The 17475-nt window shown below is 33.0% G+C and overlaps 2 protein-coding genes across 2 annotated transcripts; one reads left to right on the top strand and one right to left on the bottom strand.

Moving 5' to 3' along the window:
* The first annotated feature begins 212 nt into the window (after positions 1-212).
* On the top strand, positions 213-8036 carry LOC142640018 (cation/H(+) antiporter 15-like). Its single transcript, XM_075814132.1, has 5 exons — positions 213-461; positions 1237-2235; positions 3091-3913; positions 4073-4271; positions 7340-8036. The coding sequence occupies exons 1-5, from the start codon at positions 213-215 to the stop codon at positions 8034-8036; spliced, it is 2967 nt and encodes a 988-aa protein (XP_075670247.1).
* Positions 8037-10210: 2174 nt separating this feature from the next.
* On the bottom strand, positions 10211-13694 carry LOC142637868 (laccase-12-like). The gene is made up of 6 exons (XM_075811818.1): positions 13509-13694; positions 13261-13412; positions 12765-13009; positions 12417-12545; positions 10736-11695; positions 10211-10630 (listed from the first exon to the last, which is right to left on the bottom strand). The coding sequence occupies exons 1-6, from the start codon at positions 13632-13634 to the stop codon at positions 10500-10502; spliced, it is 1743 nt and encodes a 580-aa protein (XP_075667933.1). The 5' UTR covers positions 13635-13694; the 3' UTR covers positions 10211-10499.
* Between the last annotated feature and the right edge of the window lie 3781 nt (positions 13695-17475).

Here is a 17475-nt window from a genome sequence, read left to right on the forward strand (position 1 = left end):
TGAGTTAAATTTGTATATAATAGTCAACAACTTCAACAGCAAATCTCCAACAACTAATAAAAATCTTAAATATGTCTCATTTCTTTGTTAGTCTTGAATTTCTTAAGGGGTTGGATCATTAAGCTCGGAGATTCAAAAACTCTTCTAAGTAACACACACACACACACATATATATATATACCAATTTGGTCATATTGATTACTGTGACCAAAATGGATCATACGTCCTCAACAAATGCCACCAGTTTGATCTTACCGAAACCCTCCCTGGAAGCTGATTCAAAATTTATTTGTGGATCTCCCGAATTTGATTCGCCCAAAGGCATTTTTTCTGGATGTAATCCCCTTGACAGCATCTTTCCTACTTTCATACTCCAACTTCTCGCAGGCATTGTGGTTTCCCGAGTTATTTACTTGGTTCTTAGGCCTTTGAGACAATCCAAAATTCTCTGCAGTGTCCTGGTATATATGCATTCCTTTTGAAATTCTTGTTATTTTTCACAATTGATATTATTCTATTGCTTGTACTGCGATTTTCTCGTTTACTTTTTTGAGATAGATCTTCGGAAAAATGTTGCTTACACAATTTTTTTGCACGAGGTTGATGCAGCCCCTTACAATCACATCCTTATACATGAAAGTTGTGTAAAAGATTTGTGAAAAGGGAAAATACAGACCTATTTGTTTCTTTATCAAAAAATCCACTTCAAGAAAATGTACCCTGTCAGGCACGACCATATTCTTTTTTGTTTTTCTCTAGCTACTCTGTCATGCTTCTTGCAGGAGATCAATTTTTACAGGCTACCATAATAAGTTAAAGCATTCCTTTCGCAACCCTTTTTACATGGGATTTAATTAGTAGATAATTTGAAGATCTTTCCACTGAAATAGAAAAGTTGAGTTTGAAGAGTTAGTTATTTTTTTCGAGTTAACATATGTTTTTAAGTATTTGTTAATAGATCATAGGTTTTTAAGTTTTTAAGTATTTCCTTAAAAATATTATTTAAAATAATACTCTTAAAGTAAACGTTAACTTTTCCTATATATATATTAAACTCACAATTTATTATTATGGTTTATTATTACATATGACCATCCTTAATATGGTTTGAGTATCTTGAGCCGAATAGGGATAATTTGTAGATTTTTGGTTCCTTATTGTAAAAAATAGTTTGCCAAAAATGTGTTTGAATGAAAATTTAATGTGATACTTATGCTTTGTGTATCTTCTTAACAGGGTGGCATTTGTTTAGGACCAAGTGTTATGGGGCTGAACTTGAAATTCAGGGAAGCTTTGTTCCCACCAATTGAGATGTGGTTGTTGAGTACATTTTCCATATTAGGCGTAATGTACACTCTGTTCATTGTTTCAGTGAAAACAGACTACAAGACCTTGATCTCCAGGGCCGGAAGGGTCACATGGGTCATTGGTTTTGCCGGCACCTTTTTTCCTTGGATAATTCTCATGTGCCTCTTTTACTCGTATCATGATTACCTTCCACCTTCGTTACAATTAAAATTCATTCCTTTCTTTGTTGCCTCTATTTTATCCTTAACATATTTCGCTGTAGTTTCTCTTGCCTTGGATGAACTCAACCTTCTAACTTCTGAGTTGGGCCAACTTTCCCTTTCTTCCTCACTAATGAGTGATTTGTTACAATGGTTCTTCGTGATAACGGTTGCAAGCTTTAAGCACGGAAACACAACGCAAGCAGTTGCCGCTTTTGCTTCCATATTCATAATTATACTTGTCTGTATCTATGGAATACGCCCTGCAGTGATTTCAATCATCAAGAAAACACCACCTGGGAAAGCGGTAGATGAGTTCTACGTTGTACTAATGCTAGTTGGAGCTTTAGTCATGGGATTTGTCACCGACTTCGTAGGCTCTTCCATTGCCTACGGGCCTATCATTCTAGGCTTTATCATACCGGGTGGACCACCTCTTGGTTCAATTTTAGTTGAGAAGGCAGAATGTTTTGTCCTGGAGATTCTTCTGCCATTGTTCTTTATCCGTGTTGGCTATGAATTAGATGTGAGTTCCTTGCGTAACTGGAAGACTTCTGTCGTATTAATGTGCATCATTTTTGTGGGATACTCTGCCAAGTTTTTGGGAGTTTTTGTATCTTCACTATCATTCAAGTTGAGACCCAGAACTGCTTTCTTGCTTGGCCTCATTATGAATAATAAGGGCATTATTGAGTTTGTCATTTATTATCGATGGAAGAAGTATGGGGTGAGTCTATTATTTCTTTTCCTTTTACCCTTTTCGTATTACAAAGTTAATTATTATATAAATTTTACAACCGGATATATATAATACTAATCAAAGAAAAGTGGTTCATATATTTATTTATTATGTTATTGAAATAACTTGGCAATGTCATGTAAGAAATTGGTAGTAAATTTGTCATTTTTCTTATTAAAATAGAAATAGTCAATTCCTTAATTTGAATTATTATGAAATGAATTTGTCTCAAATTTTACTATATTTTCTTTTGTTGAGATATATTAGGAATATAACAAATTTAATTACAAGAAATTTACATAGTTATGTGTGACAAATCTCAAAAAAGTAAGTGATATTTTTTTTTTACCTTTATAATGTAAAAGAAAATTTTCATTTAAAATTATTTTAATATATTATTAAAATGAATTCAGATCTTTTAGATTTTTTAGGGTACTCTACCAAATAGATTTTCTTAAATCCTAATTACTTTTTAATGATTTAATAGTCTAGATTCTGCCGTGTTAATGTTTCACCAATAATATTCTTAATTGTTTTGTTTGCAATATTATTTTATTCTTTTAAAAATATTATTAGTGGAATATTGATATGGTAAAATTTAAACCATTAAATCATTAAAAAGTTGTTAGGATTTAAAGAAATCTATTAATAAAATACCCTAAGAAATATATTATTAGAATACCCTAAGAAATCTAAAAAATCTATATACTATTAAAATAGCATTATTCATATTCATTATCACATTCGTTTGCAAATTTTTCTATCAAGTAGAATCCGCATTTTTCTCAATTTTATTGTACAGTACCTCTGTGCATTATCTAATTTGTGTTCCTAATGCTGCAGCTTTTAGATGAGCAAACTTTTGCTGTAATGATGCTCTGCTCGCTGGCTATTACCACATTTGTAGCGCCATTAACAGAAAGGTTATACAAGCCTCAAGTAAGACTCGCTCCAAATAACAAGCGAAGATGCATGTTGACAATCCAAACCACACCATGCACATCTCAATTTCATGTCATTACTTGTGTCCACAATGAAGAAAATGTAAACAGCATCATTAGCCTCCTCGAAGCCTCTAACCCAACTGAAATAAGCCCCATTTGTGTCTATGTATTCCACCTTGAGGAACTCAGGGGTAATTCTGCTCCACTCCTCGCCCCTTACATTGCTAAGAAAAAAAAGATCTTCAGGCGCACCAATTCTCCTATCTCTGATCACATTTTTACTGCCTTTGAAAACTACTCCGGGAATTCCAATGGTCCAGTCATTGTCAGACCCTTCACTATGATCGCCCCCTACAAAAGCATGCATGAAAGCATTTGTAAGATCGCTCAAGAAAAACTGACCCCTCTCATCATCGTTCCCTACCATGAAAACCTGAGACATATTCATGGAAACCGTGTTGCCTCATTAATACGTGCTTTCAATACTAACTTACAAACATACGCACCGTGTACTGTTGGAATTCTTGTCGATAGGGGCTCACGTCAAATGAACTCTTGTAGTTTTTCTTACAATGTTGGTGTGATTTTCATCGGCGGAGAGGATGACCGAGAAGCCCTTGCTTACGCTGAACGCATGTCTGGCCATGCAGACGTGAGTCTTACTGTTTTGCGTGTTTCCTTGCGCATCAAGAAACAGGATGAGCTAGACCGCACAAACAAAGGTAAAAACAAGGGCAGAAGCAAGGAGGCGGAGGAGGAGAAGGAGGAGGAGGAGGAGGAGGCGATGGAGATGGAGATGTTGATGGACGATGCATTGTATGATGAGTTCAAGGTCAAGAACATTAGTAATGCGTGTGTGGTGTGTAGGGAGATTTTGGCAGAGAGCTATGCACAAGTGATGGATGCAATTCAGTCATTAGAAGCCAATTACGACCTTGTGATGGTGGGGCAGAGTAGATACCAAGTTATGGAGTTAAACGACATTGAAATGCCATCAAGTCGTTCAAAGAATAATGAGCCCTTGGGATTGATTGGTGGTGAACTTGTTTCGTCGGAGTTCTATCAGGGTTGGCTATCTCTGTTGGTGTTGCACCGTTGTCGAGGACCTTGCTAAAGGACAAATCTGGTAGAAAATATAGCAAACTCTATAAAGGTTTAATGGGTCCAAAATGTAAATGCACTATTTTGTTGCATAAGAAATTAAGGCAGTGATTTTGAAGTTTTTGAATGTATAGGGTATGTTTATATTATTTAGCATAAAAAAGAAAAAAAAAATGTAGGGTATACTTTAGAATGATACAAAATCCATTTGGGTTTTTCATCCTTCGATCTATACTAATTCTTTAATCTTTTTATTTTTTTCGTCATTGTATAATACCTTCTTCTTGGTTTGAAAAAATTCAAAATTTTCCTTAATTCCACCAAATGGAATTGGACCAAGTCTTCACTAGACTACTGCAACTTAAAAGGAGAAAAATAGAGATGGTAGCATTATAAGTTTGGAACAGATATATATATATATATATATATATATATATATTTTTTTTTTTTTTTATTTATTTATTGGGGAATGAATCTTCTCTGTAAAATAGTTCTCTCTAACTTTTCTGACCTATTTGCTGGTGAAGATGTAATAACTAAAAAAAAAAAAAAAAATCAACAGCAACAACAATAACTTTTCTCCTCACATGCGCTACATGAGCAATCAAAGGCTTTCTTTTTCCTTTTATTTTTCTTAAAAGTATAAACTAAATATATATTTGAGGGTGATAATCAGGGACAGGATTAGGACTTATAGTTAGGGGACGGTTTTATTGTTAGCTGTATGCAGTGATTTTAACTTCAACTCTACTGCTTAGTTGGCAAAGATTTTTTTTTCTTTATTATTATTTTTATGTGTGTAGAGCGTGTTTTTTGTTAGTAAGGACAAAATTATTTTGTTTAAGGTTTTTAAAGGGTTAAGTTGTTTTTTTTTGGTAAAATTGGTTGATTAGTCTTTTTTCTTTTTTCTTTTTTAGCTTTGCTATCACCTATCGGCAATTTTTGTTGTTGGGCTAATATTTTGGGACTATATATATATATATATATATATTAGATTTTAGATTTATAATTTTTTATGGATTTTAAAAGGAGGAAAATACTAGATCTACAAATTTTTTTACAAATTGTTGTTGTGATTAGTGGTTATTAGTAAGTAAAAAAGTGATGTAACTGGTAGACCCAGATGCAAACTAGTAAAAATTTGCTACCTCAATAATTCGTAAAAATGTTGTAAAAAAATTTGTAACTGTAGCATTTCTAAAATTAGTACCTAACGAGATAAAATTAACTAATGCACAAAAAATGGGATAAGACCCTCTCCCATTGAACCCTCCATTTTCTTCAAAATTTTATTTAAATGTAAGTCTTGGAGCATTTAAAAATCAAATAAATGTCACGTATCATACATTTGGTTAAAAATTAGATTTAGTTACCACCGTACATCAAGTGCGATGATCATTCCACAAATATAAGTGTTTGTAGAGTATAAAAAGTAAGGATTAGGATTCAAGTCTCTAGGAGAAAGTTTCTCACACATATACAGTTAGATTAGAGAAAATTATTTAAAGAAGATTCTCTCTCTAAATAATTAATTGCTTGTAAGTAATCATTTATCCTTCTAGTAGAAATAGTGCTCTAAGCTAATTTAGAAAGATGTGGTGTGGTCTCATTTTAAATGAAGAAATGAAGAAAAAGATTAGTCCTAATATTTTTTTTTAGGAAAAAAGTTAGTTAAATTTATTTTTTCTTCATTTCTTATTTTTTTTTTAGGACTTCTTTTTTTTTCTTCATTTAAATGAAGAAAAAATTTAGTTAAATTTATTTTTTCTCCATTTCTTATTTGTTTTTAGGACTAATTTTTTTTTCTTCATTTCTTATTTGTTTTTAGGACTAATTTTATTTCTTCATTTCTTTTTTTTTTTTAGGACTAATATTAAAGATATATTTTTTTTTTCTTTCTTCATTTCTTATTTGTTTTTAGGACAAATATTAAAGATATATTTGTTTTTAGGACTAATAATAAAGATATATTTGTTTTTAGGACTAATATTATTTCTTCATTTCTTATTTGTTTTTAGGACTAATATGAAAGATATATAAATATTTTTTCTTAATTTCTAATTTGTTTTTAGGACTAATATTATTTCTTCATTTCTTATTTGATTTTAGGACTAATATTAAAGATATATTAATATTTTTTTTTCTTATTTGTTTTTAGGACTAATATTAAAGATATATTTGTTTTTAGGACTAATATTAAAGATATATTAATATTTTTTTTCTTAATTTCTAATTTGTTTTTAGGACTAATATTATTTCTTCATTTTTATTTCTTCATTTATTATTTGTTTTTAGGACTAATATTAAAGATATATTAATACTTTTTTCTTTCTTCATTTCTTATTTGTTTTTAGGACTAATATTAAAGATATATTAATATTTTTTTCTTATTTGTTTTTAGGACTAATATTAAAGATATATTTGTTTTTAGGACTAATATTAAAGATATATTAATATTTTTTTCTTAATTTCTAATTTGTTTTTAGGACTAATATTATTTCTTCATTTTATTTCTTCATTTCTTATTTGTTTTTAGGACTAATATTAAAGATATATTAATATTTTTTTCCTACATTTCTTATTTGTTTTTAGGACTAATATTAAAGATATATTAATTATTCTTAAAAAATATATATTAATTTTTATATTAATTGATAGTACAAAAAAGCAGATACCAAAGAATCTTTTTGACCTTTTCCAATAATATTAATAATAATATATCTCACCTTTAGTGCTAATCACAACATTTATCCCCAAAAAAAAAACCATTGCAGGGGCAGGGATACCAACAAGTAAGGTATCAGGCGGGATATAATTCACCTTATCTCCCATACCTACAAGCAAACAACGTGGGAATTACTAGTTTATATATATCGTGTCCCACATTGGGATTCCTTTTCCTCCTAGCCTTAGGATTACTATTTGCTTTGTTTTATATATAACTACTACTAAATCCAACGGTCTAACAAGCGGTCTTGCTTTTACGCTTACACAACTGCCTTAATTTGTGTATTTGGTTTTGATTTTCTGGTTGCTTGGGTTGCAAGTTACAGAGAAAAGATGAGTTTTCTTTGCAAGAATGTGGGTTCCTTTGGCAGTGATCCATGTGACCCGCCACTGGAGGAGGAGGAGGAGTATTTGGTGACTGGTACTCATGTTGAGGTCTTGTACATCTTTTCTTGGAAATCAGGGATAGTCTTGGCAAAGGCTAGTTCTGACACTGATGAAGAGTATTTCTTGGTCCGGTTACTTGAGGTTGAAAACTACCTAGGTCTCAACTACAGGGACGTGGAAGTCCATAGATCACTTATCAGAAGACAGTCTTTGCAACAACATGTTCAAGAAAAGGGGGACTGTGATGAATATTGCTGTCCACCATTGAAGCATGATGATGAGGACCAAGAAGAAAAAGAGGGTGAAAAAAGATGTGGGAGTTATGGATTGAAGAAGCCATGTGAGGATAGAGATCGTTGTACTCCAGTTAAAAAATCAAGCGCAAAGAGAACAATGCCGTGGGATCATGATGAGGAGGAGGAGGAAGAACCCTTAGAAGCTCATGATGTGGATGCTAATGATATTGAGAGCATTGCTTCTTCTGAGGGTAGTTGTGGTTCTAATGGATTTGCTTTTCATGGGTTTTCTGACAAAGACCATGGGAAAGGGGGCATTGATCTTGAGAGTGAATTTAGTGATGCCGATTCTGTTTGCAGACCAAATCAATGTTTATCTGCTAATTCGTATTAGTTAGTCAATTTGGACAGTACTAATGTTTTGTATAGTTTTAATTTCCCTATTGTTTTATGTTTTTTTTTTTTCCTTTTTTTTTTAATTTAGTCTTTTCAAGAACACAGCAGATTGTTCCTGTAGGCTTTCAATAAGTTTCCTATTAATTAGTCAATTTGGGCACTGATTTTTTGTAGTATTTTAATTTCTCTATTGTTTTGTATTCTTTCTTCTTCTTCTTTTCTTTTCTTTTTTAAAAATAATAATTTTGTCTATTTTCAAGGACACAGCAGACTGTGCCTTATTGCTTTATTAATGGTATCTTCTTATTTTTAATAATAAAAATATGGAGCTACATATGTTAGAGTATTCAAAGGGTTCATTTTACCTGCTGATTTGTTTGTGGTAAGTTGGGTTCACTGTACTAGATTTTCCTCTGCCTTATGGTGAAGTAGTTGTTGTCTTGTTGACATATTTAGCTACACTTAAGAAGTTTCCTTTTCCAATTGTGTAAATTTGGAAGGAAAAACAGAGGTAGAAAAAAGTTTGGTAGGAAAACCGAAGAAGGTTATGGATTTGTGGTAGCTCATAATTTTATCTTCTTCGTTTAGTTGAATAGTGAGAATCTTTTTTAGGATTTGAAATTTTTTGTCCCAAGTGACCGATTTCTTGGCACAATTTGTTTGGTATTTATTTGTAACCGATTTTCTACGTAGAGTAGAGCCAAGGATCTGCATAACTTTGACTCCTATTATATGCCAGGAAAAGATATATTGAAGGCATCTACTCATATTTTCCTCAATCTTTCTACTAATTTATTTGCAAGAATGTTCCTTGATTAGTCTATCAAGAATCCGTAGTTGACTCAAAAGTTTTGCGACTAAGGATTGGTTGTTTTGTTGTATTTTATTTTGTTTTATCTTATATTGTAGTTGGTCTGATTGTGGACTAACATTTAGATGTTAGGCCGTTGCCCTGTCTTAAGATAACATTAAACCAGATAAGGAGAACAAGGAAGGTAATCCGCCCTACAAACAGACTCTAAAACAGCAGGGAGATCACCATTATTGAAAAAGGACTCACATGAGGTTAGAGCAAATTTGGCAGCTTCATGTGCTGCTGCGTTGCCTAATCTCCTAACCCAACTAAACTTAACAGAGACAAAACTAAAAGAAAGACTACAGATATTGCTGATATAGGTGCTGATCAGCCAGTCTGGTATGGTGTCTTCAGTTGATAAGCTGTCAAAACATGCTTTAGCATCACCCTCGAAAATCATATGGGTCCATCTTTCCCGGTTGGCAATCTCAACTTCCCATAGCAAGGCTGCTGCTTCGGCTTGGAGGGGGGGACATGAGGATCGGCATCTCCCCCAAATACTGATCACTTCTCCTTTATGATTTCGAGTGATAAAACCTAGAGCTGAGGTAGAGCCAGAGACAGCAGGGTTCAATCAGAATGCAACCACCAATTTTTTCAACTTCAATTCCTCACCTTGAATTTTCTATATTTACATTCCTTCCATGTTTGAAAAACTTGAGAAGTTGGAGGCTAGCAATTGCTTTTTATTAGGGGTCAAAGATTAGAAGAATGGCTCCTGGGTTACTTGTAGTTTGTTTCCTTCTGTCCTTTATCAGTTCAGTGTTTTGTTTATACGCTTCATGTTGTTGTACCCACTTTGACTCATCTTTAGAGGTAGAATCATTTGGCATATTTGGTTTCTTAAATTTGATGACAAAGTATATTAGATTATATGTTTTGACTTTAGTAAACATCAGCATAACTTTGGTATGGTGGTTGCAGATTGCCCTCAATGTGCATCTCGTGTATGTTACTAGGGGACCAAATGTGAACACAGGCATTCTTTTGTGCATGATTCTTTCTTTCTTTCTTTCTTTTTTTGCCTCTCAGAAAAAAGTTCTCATGTTTGCTTCTTTCGTGGACAAGATGGATGCTATCCTTACTTTTTCTATTACTCACTTTTAAGTTTTGCTCTCTCTTGCTCTGCTTTGTTGGCTAAACCAACATCCTCCAAGATACATGGCATAAGGGCTAACTTCAAAATCTGGCATTTTGTGATGCTTTCCACATTATATTGTTCTTGTTTCTTTAGTCTATGTATATTGTTATCGTACTAGAAATAAGAAGGATCCTTAAATTGACTGAATACAAATTAAAGGCGCACACCAAAAAAATATTCAAAACTTTTTAATTCATTCTTTAACAATAGGTATAGAAAAAAATACAACTAAATCCAGAAATGTTTAGGGTCTATGGATAAATAGATGGTACATAGTGTTGCAATTACTTCACCATCTCCTCTCTAAACCCTCTTTATCTATCAAAAAGAACAATGAAACATAACAAGAACTGGGTCCCCAAATGCAGGGAAACAAACAGAGAAATTGTATGGTAATAGTTGAAAAATAGCATCCCCAGTTACTGGGCTTGTGAATTTGTTGGTATGTATTTGTGTAGATTATCCTAACAAAGTGGAAGATCAAATGGAGGAGGCTGCATGGTCTGCAATTCCCCAATTCCATTGTCTACGAAGAGCACCATGGCCAAGCCCCAGTTGATATGAACATCCAAGTGACAATGCATTAGCCAGGCACCTATATAAACATATGATTTTAAACATTAGATTGTTGAATTCATATCTATGAAATAACAGTTAGAATATTGGAAATTATAATCTATATGAACTTACGAAAATTTACCTGGATTGTCAGCAACAAATCTAATGACTGCCCATCCATTCACAGGTACTGACACTGTGTTCCTAAGAGGTGGATCAACAAGGTTAAATTTTGAGGTATCAGTCTTAGAATTGAAATTTCCAAAACCCTCGGCAATGATATAGAAATCGTATCCGTGAAGATGAATTGGGTGGTTCTCAGGGGTGAAGATACTTGTGTCTTGTAACACAATCTGCACTCTTGACCCGAACTTCAACTTGTACCCTTTAGTCCCAGGAACAGGTTGCCAAAGTGAGCGGCTAACATTGCCGGTATAATCAAACTGCAAAGGTGGGTTTGCTGGGAAATCAGTGGTAAAAACTCCTGGTATGCCTTGTTGATATGCCTGCAAAATAGAAATATTGTTTGGGAGCACAAAAGACACATTGTTCATGCTGGCAGTAAAGCGTGTTCCATTAGGTCCTTGACACCTCCTGGCTCTGAAATTCCGTGGGCATTTGTTGAGTCCAAGGCCAATTGTGAAGAAGAGGTTCTCATCAAGTTCAGTTGGCACTTCCACTTTCCTAGGACTTCTAAAACTGTTAGAAAATGCAGTGACAGTTGGTGTGTCATTGAAAGCCGGTAGAGGAGGCATAACTGGTTTGCTTGCTGTACAATTTGTGGCAGCACAAGGGGCAGACTTATATTCAAGAATGGCTGTGGTGGTGGTGTTGTCAAATGGTGCATTTGGGGCACTTGCATAAGCTCGTGCTGCTATGTAGTATCTAGCTGGAGCTTGGTCACCATTGATCAAAACATCAGTGGTTTGGCCAGGTCCTAGCATGAGTACTGTGGTGGTGAATGGTTTGGTGTAGGAGGCATCAGCTCCAACAACTGTGAGCTTGTGGTTTGCAATTGTGAAGAATAGCGGTTGGTTCAAGGCGGCATTGATGACTCGGATGAGGTTGGTCTCGCCGGAGTCAATTGGAACAATCAAAGTGTCTGCATAGGCAATCAAGTCAAATAGGTCATCTTCTTTGAAATTAAGCCATGCATATGATGAAACAATTGTCAATTTCACTGGTTTACCCAAAAAAAATTGTCAATTTCACTACAAAAAAGCTTAGACTATGAAAGTGTCTGTATAGGCAATCAAGTCATGCAGGTCATATTGTTTGAAATCAAGATAGAATAATCATGCATATGATAAATTTTTTATCAATTTACTACCCAAAATAAAACCTTAGCGGATAATCAGAATTTGTTTTTTTTTTTTTGTTTTAAGACTAGTGGGCCATGTCCAAGCAAAGTCGCTAGGCCCAATTGTTGATCTTTGCTCAAACAAGGGAAAAAAATCTAGATAGTAATGGATGACCAAAAAAATAAAAAGAAGCAAAAGGGTATCTACGCAATTTAATGTATTACAATAATTTTCTCATTGTCATTGTCGTACTGTTGTAATATTATTAGTTTATTTCTACCCAACAAAAATTATTATTTCTTTATTTTTGGTAGTCTACAAATTAAAGGCAGTCCATAATTTGTCACCTATATGTGTGGAGAGTATACAAATTTTTCTGTGTCATATTATTGGTTCTTTACTAGCTTTGATTGCTTATCATGTGCTGGTGTCATGAATAGCCCCTAAAATATTATACAATGATTTATAAGATAGAAATGATAACTAACTAATTTATTAAAAGATTCATTCTTAGAAGTAAACCTTTGCTGGAGCAATTGTAAAGATCACCAGGTTGACCATTGATGGTGTATGCATCTGACACGTTTGGAGCCGCTCCTGTTCTAGTTGCCTCTCTCACAACATCGATGGGATTTGCATTCCACCATTCACCTAACAATCAAAGTTAATTATTATCACTGTTAATTAGATACATGCATAGTTCATCATCATTACAATCATAATTTTCAAAACCAAGATCTTGTTTCCACACTATGTCATCATAACAATTAAAATTGTCACTTTTAAAAAAATAATAATAATTAATGCCAAAAAGGAAAAAGAGAGAAATCAAGTGGCATTTGTGAAATAAAGGAGCATTAATTTAATTACCAAGAAGAAGAGTTGTTTCACGCTTTGGCTTAGTGAATGGGTATGAATCTCCTTCTTTAGGATGAATAATTAGAGCTCCATAAACAGTGGCTCTAAGCCATGAGCTATGAGCATGCCACCACAATGTCCCTTCTTGTCCTTGAATTGTGAAACGATATGTATAACTTCCTCCTGGTCTAATTGGGCATTGAGTCACAAATTCTGGTCCATCTGCCCATCCTGTTCTCATTTGTCGAATACCATGCCTAGAAAGAAAAAAAAAAGTATTTATATATTAATTTATTAAAAAGAATAGTAAAGTAAAAGAAAATTTTCCATTACAATAAGGAAGATTTTTCTATATATGTAATGTGACCATATATGCATGCATGTCCCATGCATAAAGATTTTTTTGTTTTTTTATTCAATAGTTACAATAATAACTTAATAAGAGATGAGAAATTCCATGTATGTGTATGTTCAATACTCAATAGAGCTCAATCATGCATGCAATTACCAGTGAATGGTGACATTGTATTGAGCTTTGTTAGTGACTTTGACAACCACAGTGTCACCATTATTCACTTCCAAGGTTGGACCTGGATATTGCCCATTCACCGTGATGGCGTTCTGGGATTTGCACAGCCTCTTCACTGGTGTTGCTTGAATCTATTTCATGCCAAACACTAGTTAGCATTCAAAAGGACGAAGAAGATGAAAAAAAAAAGTGAAAAACAGAAAGAGATATAGAAGAGGAAGACATACAACAAATTCGTGTTGGTGAGTAATGGGATTTGCCAAAGTCATTGCCGAAGAAGCAAAGAGAAGAAAAATGCCAAAGATGATGAAAGAGCATTGAGAATTGGCAAAAATGTTCTTGGGAGCTTCCATTTCTTCGAAGGCTTTGTATGACTAATGATGCTTGAGGTGATAACTGCAGTGAGGATTAGCGAGAGACAAGAGGCTCTTTTTATAGTAGGTTTTAGGAGAGAGAAAGTTGTTTGAGGTTGGCAGATTAGGTTTTGATTCGGAAAAAAATGGTCAGATTCCGGGGCTAACTTAGTTCAACCCTAAAAAGAGTTGTTGCACCCACTAGCCTATCAAATTTAGTGCATAATTTCATTAAACGCTTGCTTGACAAGTCTTCTTTCTCTTGGGGTTGAATCTTTTCAACAAAAGCATCATTATTATGTGAGATTTTGCGGCAAATTTGTTTCGCTGCTTTTACTATTACTTAATTATTAAGTACCGTTAATTTGATACTCATATTTTGCATGTGTATCTCAATGTACGTATGAAAACGAGTGAATTTTTTTTTTTTCTTTTCATATGAGAAAAGAAAGCCAAGAAAGATATATAGTCATGGAGCACTCTAATGTTAACAATCAATATTACCATTGAAAATAAAAATTCTAGGCTTTGGTTAAATATTTAAGGCCATTCACTCACCTTTTTTACTTGTCTTTTTCTGAGTGAAAATATTCATTTTCGATTAACTTGGCCTCTCTTAATCGATGGGGTGACTTTGATATGCGATAAAAGGCTTAGAGAAAGGGATAGTTGATAATTCTTGCATTAGTCCAACTTGTCCTGTTTCTTAGAATTGTGGAAATAGAAAAAGCAGCGACAAATGAAAAGGCAGTGCCTAAAGTCCACTCCTTTATGGGAAAAGTACTTCACATAAGGATTATTTGATGAGGCAGTGGGGTTCCGATTGGTTCAATTCTAGCTAGGGTAGGTTAAAAAATATATATAAGAACTTTACCAATTCTTGGTTCTAATTTTTTTTTTTTATTCAAAACCAAAGCAAATTATGTGTAGGATCATACTAAATACAACTTTCTAAAGTTTAATTTTTATAAAAATAAAATAAATTACAACCAAATTTTTAAACTTATTATTTTCTTAAAAGAGTTTTATTAACGGAAAAATTTAAGACAAATATTAATAAACCATTTTAAGCAAATTTTAGTATCACTTTTATAAAAAAAATGTCAAAATAATTAATTACTTTTTTTCTTAATTAAGCTTTTTTTTAAAAATACTTTATATATAAACCAATGTCTTTAGAGTAGCAGTTAACCTTTTTTTTTTCATTCTTAATAAAATAAACCAATTAAATTAAGTTAATCAAAATATTTTTTTTCTTCTTCGGTCTCTGCTTATTTTTCTGTTTTTATGTCCCTAAAATAGTTCATTTGAATATCCTTCCTTTTATACAACTCAGCCAATTTCTTAAGCCCGAAGACATATTTCCAGAAATAAATGTCCTAAACACAATTTAATCAATTTTTTAAAACCACTTAATTAACTAATTTCTTAATGTGAGTGTCCAAATTATTAATATATCCAAATAGTTTCTTCAATACAAATAAACAACTCAAATAATCTATAAATAACCAACCCTTGTTCAAGAACTAAATCGTTTGCTGACCCAAAAAAAAAAAAACTATATCGTTTGGGTTCATAGTTTCAATTAGATCCATTATCAAACCAAACCAATGCAAATTGGCCCTTGTGTGGTTAAAGTCCTGCAAATTGCTCCGATCCTTTATGGACCAGTATCCTTCTAAGTTCTAAGTTTTCATTCCCACGCATCAAGTGGGTCCACCAATTATATGTAGCACCATCTCCTTGGTACATTATTATTTTGGGGTCTCTTTGGCTTGGCTTTTTTTATAAAATGAAAATAATTTAATTCATTTGTTTATTTTTTGTATTTTTGTCTACTTTGAAACATAAAAGCGCATAACCAATACCAACAATTACTTGTTTGATGGGGATAGCCAACTAAAAATGGGTAACGAAGTATTAGACTATTGACCATTTCTCATATATTTATTTATTTTTGGTTATAGATCTCATGATTAATGACTGAAATCTACGTACAAACTACAAAAAGACGAAGGTTCACATGTGAGAGTACCATGATGGCCCAAACGGGTAAGGATGATCGGTTGGTTGAACACACATACACAAAGACATGGGAGAGTTTAAGTGTACAAGTTTGCTTTACACTTTGTGGACCATAACCACCGACTAAATCAAGTCTCCTTTGAAAGGAAAAATGAGTACAGAAATATATATGTTTTTATTAGGTGGCAACCATACATATATAAAAATAATACAAAAGGAAATTTGATTGGGTCCAACAGCCATTCAGTTGGGGATACTTAAACACAGATAAATTAGATCGATAAAATTACACAAGAATTAGGTAGCCCGTCACTAAATTAACAATAGGAATGAATGGTCTACAGGAAATCTTTTATTGGCATTTTTGTTATGCACGTTTTGTATGTTTGATAAACCAAACAAGACCCACGATGCTCAATTTTCTGTCTCTCCGCTAATGATTTATTGATCATGTTGATACTTTTTTTTTTTAAGATATGGTATCCACTCATAATAATAACTTTTTATTATTAAACCAAGACACCAATTGATTTTTGGTGTAGAAGGGGTTTTAAACTCTAATCTATTAGTCAACTATCAGAAATTTTACCAGTTGAGCTAACTGAAACCCACCATATTGATACTTGATTGGGATCTATTGAGGTGATTTTGGATCAGCTTCCTCTAAAGCAATAAATCCAAAGACAAAATTGATTTTAAAATTTCACAACTACGGACATAATTAAGATGATGTGATTGTTATTAAGAAAAGTGGTAACAATAATAGACTCATGTAAAATTGATTTTGTTCTAATTATAACTTATCGTATTAACTAATGTAAATAAGATAGTGAAAAATTGAATGTCTCTAGTATTATTCCTCCTGAAATGCTAACTTGGTGTTCTTTGAAATTTTTTTTTTTTTTTTTTGATAGGTTTGAAATGTTATTAGGTGCTAACAAAGAGCCTTTTTCTTTTATCTATTTTTACAGTAATGCTGTGTGTGATCATCAAAAAGTTGGAAAGAGATGGAAATACGTAATCATAAAATTCGCATCCGACAGGGGAAAACGAAATTTCCCATTCTAGTAGATCTCGGTGACCAATAGTAAAATAATGTTCAAGGCTAGAGTTCCTTTGTTAAATGCCCCTACACTCCCTTCCAAAGAGAAAGAAACAAAAAACAAAAAAGGTAGGGTTTTGTCTATGATTGATGGAGACCACACAATTGAAACATTCCAAAGCTAAATAAAAATATACTTGCTGTAACTATAGAATTTGGCATTCTTTTTCATGAAATTATCACATCAACATTACAGTAACTATAGAATTTAACTTGTCAAATTTTTTTTCATGAAATTATCACATCAACATTACAACGATAGATGACCTCTAGGCTAGTTGGCATTTGGATCCCAATTGGGTGATCTACTAGTATGGGTTCAATGATTCAATCCACTCTTAGCAACAACAAAAAATAAAATAAGATCACATCAACATTGGTGACAGCTATTTGTAATCCTTATATCCGAAAATTGAATACTTGTCAATATCAACAAAATTATAACCTTTTCAAAAGGAAAAATCAACTGGATTAAGCCTTGAATCTGGAACACATTATCAAGTTTTAGTGAAGCTGTAAAAAAAATCTTAAAGCACAAGTAAGGGTGACAGATCATAGCTAAAGCCTAGAGGGTTTGTCTAATTCTCTAAAAGAATGGATGGCAAGTTGGCAACAGCTACAACCGAGTGATAGCAACCAAGCTCAAAGTTTTTGTATGACAACCGTTAAGTCTCTTGGAATGGAAGGATGTAAGAACGAGAGAGAAAGAGATGG

The sequence above is a fragment of the Castanea sativa genome, chromosome 6 (genome assembly GCF_040712315.1).
Source record: "Castanea sativa cultivar Marrone di Chiusa Pesio chromosome 6, ASM4071231v1".
NCBI lineage: Eukaryota > Viridiplantae > Streptophyta > Magnoliopsida > Fagales > Fagaceae > Castanea > Castanea sativa.